The sequence below is a fragment of the Bos indicus genome, chromosome 8 (genome assembly GCF_029378745.1).
Source record: "Bos indicus isolate NIAB-ARS_2022 breed Sahiwal x Tharparkar chromosome 8, NIAB-ARS_B.indTharparkar_mat_pri_1.0, whole genome shotgun sequence".
NCBI classification, from domain to species: domain Eukaryota; kingdom Metazoa; phylum Chordata; class Mammalia; order Artiodactyla; family Bovidae; genus Bos; species Bos indicus.
In genome coordinates, this window is record NC_091767.1 from 25,141,577 (window position 1) to 25,159,865 (window position 18,289).

Genomic DNA, 18,289 nt, shown 5'->3' on the forward strand with positions numbered 1-18,289 from the left:
GTATGGATGTGGGAGTTGGACTATAAAGAAAGCTGAGTGCCGAAGAATTGATGCTTTCGCACTGTGGGGTTGAAGAAGACTCTTGAGAGTCCCTTGGACTGCAAGGAGATCCAATCAGTCTATCCGAAAGGAAATCAGTCCTGAATATTCATTGGAAGGACTGATGCTGAAGCTGAAACTCCCATACTTTGGGCACCTAAAGCGAATAACTGACTCATTTGAAAAAACCCTGATGCTGGGAAAGATTAAAGGTGGGAGGAGAAGGGGATGACAGAGGATGAGATGGTTAGATGGCATCACTGACTCAATGGACATGAGTTTGAGTAAACGCCGGGAGTTGGCGATGGACAGGGAGGCCTGGCGTGCTGTAGTCCATGAGGTTGCAAACAGTCAGACACGACTGAGCCACTCAACTGAACTGAGACCTACTGAATCAGAAACTTGGGGGTGGCTTGGGCAATCTGGCTTTCATCAAGCCAGGTGATTCTGGTGCAGGCTCAAACTTGAGGACCATGGCCCAGCATCATTACTAGCACCTGGGGGAATGACTGAGCACCCAGTGAGCAGTTAAGCCCCTGGCGCCCTGTAACTGCTTTGTTCTCATAGAGCAAGGTCTATGGGGGGAGCTGCAGGCATGATTTCCACAAGAAAGATCTGGAAATGGTGTTTTAGTCCAGTCTTCTGGAAATCAGTGGGTGGGTGCCTTTCTATACCCAGGGGCACCATAGGTTCTAGAGATAAAAAATGCCACCTAGTGTTATGACAGTGGGGTTTTCAGCCTTTTTTGTCCACGTGAGCAGGCTGCTTGAGGACTTGTACACCCAGGAACTTTCCGAAGTCCTCATGTCCTTCGCTTTCCCTGGGATTTCAACAAGGCCCAATGGGGGACCTTGGTCCTGGACCCGCCAGATAAGCCGCGGGAAGCTTCCTGACCTCACAAACGCAGGTGCTTGTGCCCTCACTGCCACCCACAGGTGTATCTCATGACCCGGGTGATGTCACAGAGGGCCCGCGGGCCGGGCTGCGGGCTTGTGCGTGGGTGGGGCGGGCAGAGGCCCGGGCTGCGCGCGCAGGGGGAGGTCGCCCGGCCCGCGCGGTCCACGCTCGGTGCTGCTCCCGTGCGAGGCCCGCTCAGGGAAGGAAACGCAAGACCGGACTTGGCAAAAGGGCCGCTTACGTTTTCTTTGGGGTCAGCATTCAGAAAATTTGCCAAGGCCCTCGAAACTTGGCGCGCTCCCCGAGGCAGTCGGGGTCTTGGCGGCGGCGGCGGCGGATGCTCGGCGAGGACTCCCAGGCCTCAGGATGGCCCCGACGAAGGGGAAATGCGTCTGTGAACTGTGCTCCTGCGGGTAAGGCTGCCGCGCGCCCAGGGCCCGCGAGCCTGGGTTTTCAGACTCCGAAAGTCAGTGAGACCTGACCCTGGGCTCCGGTGGCACCACGGTGGATGCGTCCTCTTGGTGTCATTTAGACTGGCGTGTTGCCAACTAGCAGTTACCGCGGCCGCGTTGAGTTAGTCCCAGCGACGGTGGCTGGGCCTTAGGGCGTCTCTGTGGTCCTTCCACGCAGAACTGCAGGGAGGCTGAAAGTGGGCACAGATACGTAGTTTGCGCGCACCCCACTGCAGCCCAGGGCGTGTTGGGCGAGGTCAGAAAACCTCTGGCCAGGTCGGGCCAAGTCTTGCATCTTTTGTTGGTTTGCTTTTGGAAGAGTCTGTGATGGGGAAGAGGAATCCTTTCATGTAACTGAAGTCTTGCATCTTTTGTTGGTTTGCTTTTGGAAGAGTCTGTGATGGGGAAGAGGAATCCTTTCATGTAACTGGAGTTTCTCACTCAGAGACATCGTCGCTACTTAGAAGTGTAAGGTATTTCTAAAATTCGTGTCCACAGTGGTGTAGAGTTGAACAAGAATAAGGAAAAGAAGCTATTTTTTCACTGTTCTCTCCTGGCCGTTGCCTTTATTTATTTATTTTTTAAATTAAAAAAAATATTTTAATGGGAGGCTAATTACTTTACAATATTGTATTGGTTTTGCCATACATCAACATGAATCCACCACGGATGTACACGTGTTCCCAATCCTGAATCCCCCTCCCCGCTCCCTCCCCTTTACCATCCCTCTGGGTCATCCCAGTGCATCAGCCCCAAGCATTCCTGTATCCTGCATCGAACCTGGACTGGCGATTTCTTATATGATATTATACATGTTTCAATACCATTCTCCCAAATCATCCCCCCTCTCCCTCTCCCAGAGTCCAAAAGACTGTTCTATACATCTGTGTCTCTTTTGCTGTCTTGCATACAGGGTTATCGTTACCATATTTATAAATTCCATATATATGCATTAGTATACTGTATTGGTGTTTTTCTTTCTGGCTACTTCACTCTGTATAATCGGCTCCAGTTTCATCCACCTCATTAGAACTTATTCAAATGTATTCTTTTTAATGGCTGAGTAATACTCCATTGTGTATATGTACCACAGCTTATCCATTCATCTGCTGATGGACATCTAGGTTGCTTCCATGTCCTGGCTATTATAAACAGTGCTGCGATGAACATTGGGGTACACGTGTCTCTTCATACTTGGGTGAAGCTTGTGGTCTTGGAGAGATTGTGAGTTTTAGTCAGAGTTGTTGATTTCTCTCCTATATCTCACAATGCCTAAGGTGGCTTCTTTCACCTGCTTCCCAAGGACATCTTAGAAATTGTTGGGCTTGAGAACAGCAGAGGAGCAACAGAAAAGAGTGGTGGCTCTGGGGTCAGCCCTCCTGGATGGTTGCTAACTGTGGGGTCTTGGGCAGGTAATCCGTCTTCTCCAGGATTCTCTAAGGTTTCAATGAAAAAGTGTGTGTGAGACTTCTGTTAATGGATTGTGCTGTAAATGTGTTATCATGTTGGAAGCTGCAATAGGTGTTTGCCAGCTATGTTACATGAATATTGAAAATGGCATCCGGAGTGGGGAGATTTAAAGGGGACTCTAGAAACTGGGTGAGCAGCCTTACACATCTCAGGCGTCGGTGGGTGGTTCTCAACCTGGGCTGCTCGCAAGAGTCACCTGGGGAGCTTAAAACAATAGTGGTTGCCCAGGCTGTTAAATCACCAGCAGTCTTTGGGCGATTTTCCCATTTGCCAGGATTGGGAACCACTGAGCTAGATCAAGTAGAAGCATGGGTCTTGTTTTTAAGCTTTGTTAGGCAGATCCAGAGCAGTGTTGTAATCTGGGGCTAAGTTTCCACACTAGTGAGGGAAAACCTCTACGACACCCTCTCCTGGGGCCCTTCACATACCCTCTCATCTTCTCTTAAGATACTGAGTTATTCAGGTAGGACTGGGGCTTAATTTGTTCTCTTGTGGCTGTTGGGATTGAAATATCTGATGCAATCTCCATCTTTGCACAGTATCCATTCCCATTAGGAAGGCAGGACTGTTCATTTAAGAGGTGCAGAGGATATGCAGAGAGAAGTCTCTGTCCTAATTCTGTAGTAGGGGATATTCCTTCTCTGTTTCTCTTCTGTCCCTGAATATAGCTTATTTCCCATCAGGATGCAGAGTCTATCTGTGGGTCTCTTCTTTCCTTCCTCCTCCTGTACCTACCCTTCCACTCGGATTTCAGTCACGGGTCTCTGGTTTGACTCTCACATCCATCAGCCTTTCTCTTCTTTTAGTCTCATTTCAGCTCTCAAAGTGCTTGTTGGGCTATCTCTTTATTTCATCAACCTCAGCTTTAACCAGTCGGCATGATCCCTCTCTCCTAGTATCTGCCCCATTAATGTTGCCTTAGATGGTCCATTTACACTGGTTTTATTTATTTGTTTAATTTAATTTTTACTGCTGTATAGTTGATTTACAGTATTGTTTCTGTTATACAGCAGAGTTAATCAGTTATACATATGTCCACTCTTTTTAGATCCTTTTCCCATATAGTGCATTACAGAGTATTAGGTAGAGTTCCCTGTGATATACAGTAGATTCTTGTTATCTACTTTACGTGTAGTAGTGTGTATATGTCAACCCCAATCTCCTCTTTCCTCCTTGGGAACCATAAGTATGTTTTCTGTGTTTGTGACGCTGTTCCCATTTTGTGAATACATTCATTTGTACCACTTTTTAAAGATTCCGCATATAAGCAATATCATGATACTTGTCTCTGCTTGGCTGACTTCACTCAGTATGACAGTCTCTAGGTCCATTCATGTTGCCGCACATGTCCTTCTTTTATGGCTGAGTCACGTTCTGTTGTATCTGTGCACCACATCTTCTTTATCCACTCCTCTGTTGACGGGCATTCAGGTTGCCTCCATGTCCTGGCTATTGTAAGTAGTGCTGCAGTGAACACTGAGGTACACATATCTTTCTGAATCATGGTTTTCTTCAGACATTTGCCCAGGAGTGGGGTTGCTGGATGACAAGGTAGCTCTATTTTTAGTTTTTTAAGGCACCTCCATGCTGTTCTCCATAGCAACCACACCAATGTACGTTCTCATCAATAGTGTAGGAGGTTTCCCTTTTCTCTGCACCCTCTCCAACATTTATTGTTTCTAGATTTTTTTTGATGATGGCCATTCTGACTGGTGTGAGATGATTCCTCATTGTAGTTTTGATTCGTACTTCGCTAATAATTAATGATATTGAGCATCTTTTCATGTGCTTTTTGGCCACCTGTGTGTCTTCTTTAGAGAAATGTCTATTTAGATCTTCCTATTTTTTGATTGGATGTTTGTTTTTTTGATATTGAACTGCATAGGCTATTTGTAATTTTGGTGATTAATCCCTTGTTGGTCACTTCATTTGCAATTATTTTCTCGCCTTTTGTGGGTTGTCTTTTTTTGTATATGGTTTCCTCTGCTGTGCAAAAAGTTTTTGAGTTTAATTAAGTTCCACTTGTTTATTTATTTTAATTTTCATTATTCTAAAAGGTGGATCAAAAAAGATCTTGCTGTGATTTTTGTCAGTGTTCGGCCTATGTTTTCTTCTAGGAATCTTATGGTTTCTTGCATTTAGGTCTTTAATCCATTTTGAGTTGTGTGTGTGTATAGTGTTAGAGTGTTCTGATTTCATTCTTCTACATGTAACTGTCCAGTTTTCCTAGCATCACTTATTGAAGAAACTCTCTTTTCTCCATTGTATGTTCTTGTCTCCTCCATCATAGATTGGGGACCATAGGTGCGTGGGTTTATCACTGGACTTTCTATCCGATTCCATTGATCTATAGTTCTGTTTTTTGTGCCGGTACCATACTGTTTTGAGGCACCTTTCTAGTATAGTCTGAAGTCAGGGAGCCTGATTCCTCCAGCTCCATTTTTCTTTCTTAAGTTTGCTGTGGCTATTTGGGGTCTTTTGTATTTTCATACATATTGTAAAGGTTTTTGTTCTAATTCTGCGGAAAATGCTATCGTTAATTTGATAGGGATTGCATTGCATCTGTGTATTACTTTGGGTGGTATTGTCATTTTGACAATATTGATTCTTTTAGTCGAAGAGCATGGTATCTTTCTCTGTTTGTGTCATCTTTGATTTCTTTCATTTTATAGTTTTCTGAGTACAAGTCTTTTGCCTCCTTAGGTAGGTTTATCCCTAGATATTTTATTCTTTCTGATGTCATGGTAAATGGGATTGTTTCCTTAATTCCTCTTTCTGATCTTTTGTTGTCAGTGTACAGGGATGCAAGAGATTTCTGTGTATTAATTTTGTATTCTGCAACATTACCAAATTCATTGATGAGCTCTAGCAATTTTCTGGTAACATCTTTAATATTTTCTATGTCTAGTGTCATGTCATCTGCAAATAGTGACAGTTTTACGTCTCCAATTTGGATTCCTTTTATTTTTATTTGTTTGTCTCTGATTGCCATGACTAGGATTTTCAAAACTATGTTGAATAAAAGTGATGAGAGGACATTCTTGTCTTGTTATCTCGGGTTTAAAAACTTGACCCATCTCTTCCACCGTCCCCAGCATCTAACCATCTTTAAAGTTTTGAGCCTTCCTCCTTTACAGGCTATATTGGTCCCTTCCTTTTAAATCTCATTGTTTTCCCCTTGGGTCTCTAATGTTTAAGTTTGGAAATGGGTCCTTACGTACCTTTCCAGTTCTGTCTATGATCCCCTTCCATGAAACCGCTCCTTACCCTGGATTGGGCTTCCTGTCCTCCCCTAAGCAGACCCTGTGGCTTCCTGTCTCTGTCCCCTTGCCTTTGCTGCCCTCCTTTGTAAGTATCTGAGTCCCTTCTCTGCTCCACGACCTTTTAAGGCCCTGTGTCAGTTGCACGTCTTGCTAACCCAACCCTGTAGCTCCCCATCAGAGAGGGACCCCATTTTATGTTAATGGTTCTCGTTACCTGCCTGCATGCTTTCTCCCCTCTTTGTATATTCTTGGAAAGCAGAGCCCATGTTTTCTATTTGTGTGTGTGCTGTATAATATTAACACACTATTCTCTGTTGAGCAGTCAAAACGTATCTTTTTGAATAAATAGATGGATTTTGTTTGTCAAGGTGATAGGCTGGAATGGATTAGGGAGGCGAGCTCTGCTGTCTCCTAGATTAGCTACTAGTCACGTGTGGCAACTTCATCTAAAGTATTTAAAGTTAAATGAAAGTGTCAGTTCTTCAGTCATGTACTCAGTTGTGTGTGTAGTGTCATTCGAAATACTCAGTAGCTACATGTGTGCAGTTCTATTGCACAGTACAACCAGGGAACATTTCCAGCATTGCAGGGTTATATTGGGCATCACTGACCCAGAGTCTTATTATTTGGAAGTCTTTCTCCTCACCTCCAATTAAGCCTGTTCAGAAATGGGTAGGGAAGGAATGCAAGGAATTTCATAGGTGTTCTCTAAGCTATGGAAGTCAAACATTTTTTACTCTGCCAGCCTGAGGTTATGGGAAAAAGTGATGAGAAATCTAGCGGAAAAGCATGCGTGAAGATGAACCCTATGGTCAGATGAGACAACCTTTCAGTGGGAGAGGGGGGCCTTGATTCTGAGTGAGTCCACCTGGTCTCCTATGGCTTCAGTTCCCCCATGTTTTTAAAATTAGGAGGCCTGTGGGCCTGCCAGCCAGGGAGGGAAGCCCCTATCTTCTTTCCTCTTCTTTCAAAGGCTTTGAGCAAATAGTTCTTTAATGTCCTTTCAACTTTGATTTTTGAACACTTTGTTGTTCTTGTTGGGGAGGCTCAGGATGTACATGAAGCCCTGAATGGGTAGACTTCCTCCCTGGATAGGTAGGCTTCTTCTGTGGGAGCCGCTGCCGCAGGCTAGAGGAATAGAACTCTTGGAGACAGTTCTTCCTTTTGGCCACAAGATGGCAGCCTTCTCCTGACCAACTCACTGCCAGATCAGCCTAAAAGGAAAACAATACCTTGTTCTGGGTTTTTCTTTTCTTTTTTTAAAAATAGATTTACCTTAAGTTTTCTAAAATGAGCAGTTACAGTTAGGACCCAGCAGAGCTCAGGAAGTGGTATACATTGAGGGGTAGATCACAGATGACAAAGAGAAGGTGTTCAGTTCAGTTGTTCATTCATGTCTGACTCTTTGTGGCCCCATGGACTGCAGCACACCAGGCTTTCCTGTCCATCACCAACTCCCAGAGCCTGCTCAAACTCATGTCCATCGAGTCAGTGATGCCATCCAACCATCTCATCCTCTGTCATCCCCTTCTCCTCCCATGTTCTATCTTTTCCAGCATCAGGATCTTTTCCAGTGAGTCAGTCCTTCGCATCAGGTGGCCAAAGTATTGGAGTTTCAGCTTCAGCATCAATCCTTCCAATGAATATTCAGGACTGATTTCCTTTAGAATGGACTGATTGGATCTCCTTGCAGTCCAAGGGACTCTCAAGAGTCTTCTCCAACACCACAGTTCAAAAGCATCAGTTCTTTGGCATTCAGCTTTTCTTATAGTCCAACTCTCACATCCCTACATGACTACTGAAAAAACCATCGCTTTGACTAAATGGACCTTTGTTGGCAAAGTAATGTCTCTGCTTTCTAATATGCTGCCTAGGCCAGTCATAACTTTCCTTCCAAGGAGCAAGCATCTTTTAATTTCATGGTTTCAGTCACCAGCGGCAGTGATTTTGGAGCCCATAAAAATAGTCTCTCAGTGTTTCCATTGTTTCCCCGTCTATTTTCCATGAAGTGATGGGACCAGATGCCATGATCTTAGTTTTCTGAATGTTGAGTTTTAAGCCAACTTTTTTATTCGCTTCTTTCTCTTTCATCAAGAGGCCCTTCTCTTTCTGCCATAAGGGTGGTGTCGTCTTCATATCTGAGATTATTGATATTTCTCCTGGCAATCTTGATTCCAGCTTGTGCTTCATCCAGTCCAGCATTTCTCATGATATACTCTGCATATAAGTTAAATAGGGTGACAATATACACCCTTGTCTTATTCCTTTCCTGATTTGGAACCAGTCTGTTGTTCCATGTCCAGTTCTAACTGTTGCTCCTTGACCTGCATACAGATTTCTCAGGAGGTAGGTCAGATGGTCTGGTATTCTCATCTCTTGAAGAATTTTCTGTAGTTGGTTGTGATCCACACAGTCAAAGGCTGTGGCGTAGTCAATAAAGCAGAAGTAGATGTTTTTCTGGAACTCTCATGCTTTTTCAATGATCCAGGAGGTGTTGCAGGTATTTAAATCTGGAGACTTCAACCCCTCATGAAACTTTTTAAAGAGCTTTGCTGGTTTTAAAAAACCAGACGCATTTACCTGAATTGAGCCCAAGGCTTTCTGTCCACAACAGTACCCCAAAATCTGGCAACCAAAAATCTGGCAATTGGTTTATTACCATAAAGTGTTATAATTTCTTTTTCAATACAGTCAATGCCAGATAACCAAACATATTCATGAGATGTAGAAATACAGCAAGGTAAGCATTTAAAAATTGTTTCTAACCATCTCATCACTTTTCTTGACACAACAGCTTCTTTGAAGTGTCTGAGCGTTCGAGTGTAGAGACCCTGCTTTTGTACATACTGAGATTGTCTGAATGTCCCCAGCCCTTCCTGATCCTGAAAAAAATGCCAGACTTTCATAGTCTTCAATATTAGACCACCATTTCTCTAGTGTTTTGAAAATTTAAAAATTTTAAAACCATTTTCTCATATATTATTACCTTTGTCTTGCAACACGGGGAACGTTGCTTAGTTTGGAAATTCGATTCCTTGATCTTAGCCTTCATTTTCCCTGGGGGTGTTTTCTGTTTACAGAGCTGTTCTTATCCCAGATGACTAAATTTGCAACTGGGACAGGTGGGGTGGGGGGGAAGGGCTGAGGATAAAATAAATTGTTAATCAGCCTTTTAAAGCTAGAAGGGATCTTAATGGTTCCCAGCTTTTATTTTACAGACAAGGAATTTGAAGCATTAATTTTAATATCCGAGAACATATTTTATTAAGATTAAGGGACAATTAGGTCAACAGTTAAATTTTATTCATCTTTTACTGTGTATCAGACTGCTAGATGTTACAATTCAGTCTGCCATCTGCCTTCAAGTCATACTGGGTCATTTTTGACTGTAGATGATAATGGGAGGGCTCCTGTCCAGTTGAGAAATATTACCTAATGTTAAAAAATAAAGTATAATTCTAAAAGCCTTTTAGTAAAGTAATATAAATAGCAAATCTCTCTCCTGAGATTAAGTTGTAGTAACACTATTTTTTCTGAAATTCTTGTTAAAAAAAATTGTGGTTAATCAAGGGATTGATCCAGCTTACTTTTATATCTGATTATTTTATGACTTGCAGTACACTGTTTTAAAGACTTCATGCAATCTTGCAGGAAATTCCAGGCCTGGGTAATGTATCATGAAATATTTATGTAGCATTGGTAGTATGTGCAGCATTTCATAAAAAAGGTAGTCCCATAGAGGACTTGCAAATTGCTGAAAAGGATGTGGATTTGGCCCTTGCACGGGGCTGGGGAGGAAGGTGATCTCAGGGGCAGCCATGTATCTGCAACTTAAATCAGTTATGTTAACCAGGGAGGAACTTGTTATTTTAATTTTGGAAAATATTTTCTTCACATTGGTGGAAATTTCCTTAACCTTAGATTTTATTTTCTTAGAGTCTCTGTTACAAATTAAGAGGAAGGGGAAAAAAAAATCGAGGAGTTGGTTTGATATTACATGTTTCAAGAAGAATTCTTGTTTTTAATTTAAATAAAATTGACTTCATAAATTCTTATTAAGAAAAAAAGACAAAGAGCAGCTTTTAATAGATGCTTGCTGGTGGCTTTTTATCTTTAACAGAATCCAGATAGAGAAGCCAAGTGGGGGGGCGGGGAACCTTTCACTTTAACATTGAATTATTTTTGTTGTAAACTTACGCGCTCAAATGTTATATCCTGTTTAAAAATAATGGTATTTTTGTGATATCGGAATTAGTGTTTGTTTGTAAATACCTTTAATCTTATAAAAAGAGTATAAGTCAATATGTATTATTAGTCAAATTTTAGATATTAGGAAATTGCAGAGTACAACTTTGTGGTAATTCAAATTACAGTAGTTAAAATGATCTACTTAGTCTTAGAGTTTCTAAGTGGATGAGTTTAGAGAAAGTGTGCTCCAATTCCGTCCTGCCCTGGATAGTTTTAGACACTGTTCCCTCCATCGATAACAAGTATCTCAGACTGGCCTTTACATGAGAAGGTTCATTTGAGGAAATGAAGTGTCTCATGGGGGGGGGGTGGGAGTAGCTAAGCTACAAATGCACAGGATGAATGAGATGAGTGACGCGGGACTGCAGAGGTGGCACGGACCACTGGGAGGGCGTGCTCTAGGAGGGGAATTGCTTTCCTGGGGTGGTCAGGAGAGGCAGTGCCAGAGTCAGAGCGCCTGGTTTTGAACCCTGACTCTGCTGCTTTGTGGCTGTGGAAGCTTGTGCAAGTGGAATGTGCTCCGTTGTGTCCAACTCTTGGCGACCCCGTGGACTGTAGCCCACCAGGCTCCTCTGTCCATGGGATTCTCCAGGCAAGAATACTGGAGTGGGTTGCCATTTCCTCCTCCAGGGGATCTTCCTGACCCCGAGATCAAACCGGAGCCTCCTGTGTCTCCTGCGTTGCAGGCAGATTCTTTACCACTGAGCTGTCAGGGAAGCCTGTGCAAGTGGAAGACGGGGGTGAAAACTGTGCTTAACAGGCCTGGTGTGGTATGACGAGCTCTGAAGGAAAACGTTATGGTGGTGGGGGCATGTCCACACCAGGAGCCTAGACAGAGATGTGGAGACATCACACCCACACGGAGTGCTCAGGGGCCTGTCAGGGCCTCAGAACGGGAGCTCTCAGGGCAGAGAGAGCCGTTGATGGATTGGAACAGGCAAATAACAGATAAAACACTCTTCTCCCCCAAAGAAGTACTTAAAGGAGCAGCATTTTCCTCTTTTTTCTGTTAAAATAAATATCCAGTATCTGAATCAGGCCTAACTTAAACCTGTTATTCAGTTAGATCTGAATGGATTTATAGTTCTTAATATATATTTTTAAAGTATATAGTCTCCGTTTCATTCTTGGCATTTTTTGAAATTCAACAGATAACTTACTGATGATTTACTATGAGAGCCAGCTGGGTGCAGGACTTGGCAGAGATTGTGAAGCCAGACCCCGTGGGTTCAATTCCGAGCCTTTCTGCTCACCCGAGGTGTCTTGTCGAACCATCTGACAGCATAGTCTCCTCCTGTGTGCTAGTGTCCGCATCTGTAAAATGCAGGTGACGATAGGGTAAGACTCTGCTCTCCCAACGCAGGGGACATGGGTTGCTGCATGGTTTGGCCAGAAAAAAAAAATGCAGATGACAACAGAGCCTACCTCAGAGGGTTTTTGTGAGGATTGTGCCTTTATTAAGCAAATAAACAAGGCCTGGCATATATTGCAAAGAGTGCAGATAAGTGTTATTCTATAAATATAAAGAAGATGTAGGTCTGTGTGCTAGGTTGTGAAGCTCTGAGAAGTGTGAACAAGATCTCCTCTCTCATGGAGAGCTTGCACTCTAGGAGAGAGAGTTAATTTTGTTTATTAACTGGTTGTTGTTAAGTTGCTCAGTCGTGTCTGACTCTTCGCGACTCCATGGACTGTAGCCCACTAGGCTCCTGGGTCCATGGGATTTGTCAGGCAAGAATACTGGAGCGGGTTGCTATTTCCTTCTCCAGGGGATCTTCTCGACCTGGGGATTGAACCTATGTCTCCTGCATTGGCAAGCAGGTTCTTTACCACTGAGCCACCTGGGAAGCCCTTAGTAACTGGTAGGTAGTTAAATGCTCTGCAGAGAATGAAAGCAGAGTGATGTGCTAAAGTGCTTGGGGAACTCAATTAAATGTGGAGGATAGGGATCGTCTGCAAAGATCGAAACTACCCTTGACACAGCTGGGAGGCTCTCAGTCCTTGCAAGACTGTCTATCTATACTGAGTCCAGCAATGACTGTATTTCTCAAGTTCTGACTGACAGTAACAGACTTTAAGTTTCTGTTCGGTTTAGGGCTTTCCAAGCCTTAAGTTCAATGACCAGGGCATTAAAGGCATCCTTATCATATAACATTCTCTTCCATTCTATTCTGGAGTTTTCTTTATGGGCTGGTTCAGAATAACTTTGAAGCATCTGTAATTGTGTCTCTAAAAGGAAATGGCAGTGTTTCTAAATGGCTGTCAAGTTAACCACGTAGCCAAATCTATCCACGTAGTTTAGACATCCAGGTATCCAAAAGTCCGTCATTCTTTTCTTTATTTACTGGCTGTGCTGGGCCTGATGCCGTGCGCCAGCTTTCTCCAGTTGCAGTGAGGGGGCCGCTCCTCCTCGTGGTGCACAGGCAGGGACTTCAGCCTCTGGCAGAAGCCGTTGCAGTGGTTCTCTTATTGCAGAGCATGGGCCCTAGGCACCTGGGCTCAGGAGTTGCCGCACACAGGCTTAGTTGCTCCACGGCCCATGGGATCTTCCCAGACCAGGGATCAAACCCATGTCCCTAGGATTGGTGGATTCCCAACCACTGGATCACCAGCAAAGTTCCAAGTCCCTCATGCTCAATCAAATTAAGTTGTAAGATACCTTAAATTTCTGCTTGTACTGGTCAGTTAATTTAAAAAATAGTATCATTTTTAAAAAAACCAAAATTTTTCCGCTTCAATTGTCCATTTTCTCCTTCAAGTATACTTTAACTGTGTTTTCCAAATAAAGCCTATAATATCTGAGAACAAGAACTCAAGATGAAAAGCAGAGAACTGATCGAATCCCTTGTTTGTTTTGTATCCTGCTTCAAATGGGAGGGCAGTGGATGGCGACAGGGAAAGAATTAGAGACAGTGAGTCAGTATGTTTGGATTCTAGTCCTGGTTTTGATTAATGATGAGGTTTGTGAAGTCGTTCAGGTCCGTTAACATCTTTGGACTTCTCCAAGTCAGTGATCATCAGTTTTGTTTGTTGATAACAGTGTGAAGGGGGTATCTCGTTGTAGCTTTGAGCATTTCCCTGATGATTTTGTAGTGGACATTTTTTCCATAAGCCTATGTCAGTTCAAGTCCTAGGCCCATTTTAAAATCAAATTTTTCTTTTTGCTATTGAGTTATATGAGTTCCTTTAGATGTTTTGGAATTTAACATTGGACATATGTTATCCTATTCTGTAGGCTGCCTTTTCATGTTGTTGGTGGGAATGCAAGATGGTGCAGCCATCATGGAAACAGTATGGTGGGTTCCCAAAAAAGCAAAAGTAGAGCTACTTGTATGATCCATCAATCCCAGTTCTAGGTTTTAATCCGAAAGAGTAGATATCAGGCTCTCAAAGAGCTCTCAGCACCCTCTTGTTTGTTGCAGCATTATTCACAATAGCCAAGGTGTGGAAGCAACCTAAATGTCACTGATGGATAAGTGGATAAAGAATATGTTGCATATACACACAGTAAAATATTATTTAGTTTAAAAAAATGAGGAAATGCTGTAATATGTGACAACACGGATGAACTTCAAGGATGTTATGCTAAGTAAAATAAGGTAGTCATAAAAGACAAATGTGATTGTACTCATCCTTTTGTCTAAAATAGTTGAATTCATAGAATCAGGGTGGAATGATGGTTGCCAGGGGGTGAGGGAAGGGGGGGTGGGGAGTTCACTATCAGCACACACAGTTCAGTTGTGTAAGATGAAGAACGTGGAGAGATTTGCTGTACAGCATGGTACCTGGAGTCACCAATACTGTATTGTGCACTGAAAATTAGAGGGATAGTGCTCATGTTAAGTGTTCTTACCACAATAAAACTAAAATAAAAAAAGTTAGCGATCATCAGACAATGAAGGTAGCCCCTATTGTCCATAATAGCTTTTTTTCCTAGGCCCAGAGACTTTACGTCTCGGGGTTCTGAAGGTGTGTGCAGAGGTCTCCTGGTGCCTCTGTTGGTGATCTTGGAGAAGTGAGGGGAAAGTGGAGATGTGTCACAAAGCTGAGGGTGGACAGCTGTCCTCTAGACTTTGCCAGCACTTCCTGAGGAGCCGCTTAGAATGAGTGAGTGTCCTTCTCAGGCCTCATGATGTTTGATCTTGGCGGTATGTCTGATGCGTGTGTAGGTGCCTAGCCCTAACTTTGCATTGCTTACCATTTTTGTTAACCAAAGAGGCTACCAAGAGTTCAGTGGAGTTCAGTCTCCACGTTTCAAGGGGAAGAGGGCCTGGTTGGATCAGCCTATGACCGGGTTCCTCTGGCATCCAGGGTCAGTTGAGTTTGGTCCTTGGTCCAGTCAGTTGAGTTGTGGGAGTTACATGATCTAAACTGAGCAGTTAGAGGAAGGGGCTATTTTGTGTAAGAGGGGAGGGGAAGGAAAAAAATGATTAGAGAAAGGATTGGCCTCTTGTCAAATTATCCTTGTAGGTAAAGTTGGTGAAAGATGGATTAGATGATAGTATAATGAGGTGGATTCCTAGCTCATTGAACAAGCAGGCCTATTAGAGTGGTGACTGATGGCTTTTTGCCTGCTTGGAACAGTATCACTAGCACCATGCCACAGGACTCTTGTCATCAGCTCTGTCCAACATTTTTATCAAAACTTGGATGAAGACACAGAAGTCATCCTTATCACATGTACTGAAAAGACAAAATGAGAAGAAGAGAGCAAGTGATAGACGACAGAATCAAGATTCAAACTTATCTTGACAGGCTGGAATGCAGGGCCCAAAACCAAGCTGAGACTTAACAAGAGTAAACATGAAGGTCTACAGTTGGGATGAAAAATCAGTTCTAAGTATTCATCACGGGAGACATTTATCTTGGCCATAGTCTGTGAAAAGGTCTTGGGGGTTTTGCTTAACCACAATTTAATATGATCCTTTAAAAAATATTTATTTATTTGGCTATGCTGGGTCTTAATCACAGCACGTGGGATCTTCGATCTTCATTGCGGCATTGGGGATCTCTAGTTGTGGCACGGGGACTCTTAGTTGTGACATGTGGGATCTAGTTCCCTGATGAGGGATGAAACCAGGGCCCCCTGCACTGGGAGCACAGAGTCTTAGCCACTGGACCGCCAGGGAAGTTCCACATTTAGTATGATCTTAATGGTGTGATGTGACTGATAAGAAACATTAATTTTGTTTCAAATCAAATGGCAGTAGGGTGTGCAGGTCAGCAGATATAATTATGTCCTTGGACTTGGGCTTGATCAGATCTCAGCGGAAGGCTGCTTGTCCATTTGGGCACTGTATTTTTTAAATAATACCAATAAGTAATCATAAAGGTCAGGTTATGGGGAGTGTATTCTGGAAGTGAGAGAACTTGAACTTGACAAGATCAGTGGATGGATAGATAGTCATTTAGGCTTGTTCTGGGTTGTTAGGAGGGCAGACCTAAGATCACTGAGTGGTCACTCCAGGAAAGCTGAACTGGGGCCAATACAAAGAAAGAAGAATTTTGCAGCAGTGAGAACTATAGGGACTGGAAGGGGCCAGTCTTTGGCCTCTGAGCTGGGTGTGTACCCGTTGGGGTCCTGTGGAAAGGGTTCAGGAGCTTTGACGAAAGGATCTATAGGGTCCCCTTCAGCACGGAAAACCCAGATTTCTGGAAGGGGAGAATAGCATTTATTCTAATATGATGATTAAACTTGAAAGACTACTGCGGAGGAAAGAACAATGGGTGCATGCGATATGAAGAATAAGCTGAGATCCGTATGTGCCTGGCAAACCAAGGAAGTTAAGACAGTTAAGGCGTTTCTATTTAACGCTTAAAGCATCGGTGCAGCATGCTTGCGCCTCGTGGCCTCATCCACTGCTCCTGCTGAACCTGCCTCTGTGCTTGGTACCCCTGGTTTTCTGAGAGCCCTCTGATAACCTTCAGGTAATTTATAAAGAAGCTTTGTCTTCACTTCCATAACTTTCCCTGGTTATGTCCACATATAGGAGTTCATGTATAGGAGGCTTATGTGGGCTAGTCTGGGACTCTAGCCACCATGTGAAGCAATATTTCTGTGGAAAATGTATTCAAGTCTAACAGCCAGTATATGGAATTAAAAAAAAAAATTTTGGACTGGCTGGGTCTTTGTTGCTGTGTGCAGGCTTTCTCTGGTCACAGCAGGTGGGGCTGCTGTCTAGTTATGGTGCGAGGTCTTTTCGTTACAGTGGCTCCCCTTGTTGAAGAGCACAGGCTCAGTAGTTGTGGCCCAGGTGCTTAGTTGCCCCATGGCATATCTTCCTGAGCCAGGGATCGAACCTGAGTCCCCTGCATTGGCAAGTGGATTCTTCACCGCTGGACCACCAGGGAAGTCCCAGCAGATGGACTTTTGAGATGTGTTTCGTTCTTGCGCTAGGGTGATCCATGCATCTCTTGCCTTGTGACGTGCCACTGCACACCACCTCGAAGCCTTTTCTAAGCCGGGCTGTGGGCTTGGAAGCTCTCCTTGCTCTTTGCTGCCAATGATGGCAGTTCCTGAAATTCTGACACTTGCATGACTCAAGCCTTCCTGTTTCGCTTCCACTGCTCGGTCTAGAAATAGATTTTATTAAGGTGCTTTCTTCTCCAAAAGGAACGTGAGGAATCTTAAATAAGCTCACGTAATACAGTACCATAAAGCAAGCCTCAGTGACTAGGTCCAGGTCTTCCATCCTTGTGGTGCAGTTGGGTGTCTGCTCGGAGTCATCACCGTGTGTGGATTGAGGCTTTCTGTTCTGCTGCCCTTTGCTTCTGAAGCTTCTAGTCCCTGCCTGAGGTGTAGGAACTTGGTGTGGTTCCATCCTCTTTTAATGATGCTGCTGGTACCAACAAGAGCTTTTAGAATGGTTTTAGTATACAGAATTCCTGGCTGAAGCAATGGAAATGGGCATTGGCTGGTTTAAGCAGGTTTAAACAAATGAAAAGCTGTAGTGCAGTGAAACGGAATAACTGGGAAGAGTGAAGAGCCTCGGATGGCAGACGGGAGGGTAGGGAAAGAGGCCAGAGGGTCAGAGCCACAGCCCAAGTCCCTCTCCAGCAGCCACCCGGTGAGGACGCTGCTGGTGCAGCTGCTGCCCCGGACACAGTCCTGTCCTGCCACCGCCCCTCCTTGGGGACAGGTTCTGCACTCTAACCCCGCTTTGTATTTATTTTTGCATCACTTGTTCTACATTAACATTTCCAGATTGAAGTTTCTTTCCTTTTAAAAACATCTATTTATTCGTTTTGCTGTGTCTGGCCTTAGTCGTGGGATCTTTCGTGGTCAGGCGCAGACTCCCTGGTTGTGGCGCGTGAGCTCTGGAGCCAGTGGGCTCAGCAGCTGCAGCACCGTTGCCTCGTGTCACGTGGGATCTTAGTTCCCTGACCAGGGACTGAACCTGCATCCCCTGCCTTGTAAGGTGGATTCTCAACTACTGGACCCCCGGCAAGTCCCCAGACGGGAGTTTCTGATGTGCTGTGCTGTGGTCACGTGCTCGGGCCTCTCTGTGGAGTTGGGGGCTGGGAAGGATGTTTTACTCTCTGGTTTCTGGAGGTGGGAAACACCTCTCATGAGGTAAACATCATTGGGAATCCCTCAAAGGAAGGGTGTCAGATGTTAGGCAGTTAAAAAAAAAAAAAAGAAATTGCTGCAAATTAGTTTGTTTACATTTCTGTACCAACATAGGAAAATAAAATTAGAGCAGGGATTCCCTGGTGGCTCAGACAGTTAAGAATTTGCCTGCAATGCACGAGACGTGGGTTCGATCCCTGAATTGGGAAAATCCCCTGGAGAAGGGAATGACTACCCACTCCAGTATTCTTGCCTGAAGAATCCCATGGACAGAGGAGCCTGGCAGGCTACAGTCTGTGGGATTGCAAACAGTCGGACATGACCGAGCTACTAACACTTTCCCTTTTCTCAGC

At 44.0% G+C, this 18,289-nt stretch overlaps 1 protein-coding gene across 3 annotated transcripts in view; it reads left to right on the forward strand.

Moving 5' to 3' along the window:
- Positions 1–1,084: 1,084 nt before the first annotated feature.
- SAXO1 (stabilizer of axonemal microtubules 1) overlaps positions 1,085–18,289 on the forward strand; it is a 155,192-nt gene continuing 137,987 nt past the window's right edge. For all 3 annotated transcript variants that reach the window (XR_011568023.1, XR_011568024.1, XM_070794496.1), the window contains exon 1: positions 1,085–1,349. Coding sequence is in view for 1 of the 3 variants with exons in the window: in XM_070794496.1 (XP_070650597.1) it covers positions 1,303–1,349 (47 nt within the window). In the remaining 2 variants the exon portion in view is untranslated. The remainder of the gene's footprint in view (positions 1,350–18,289) is intronic.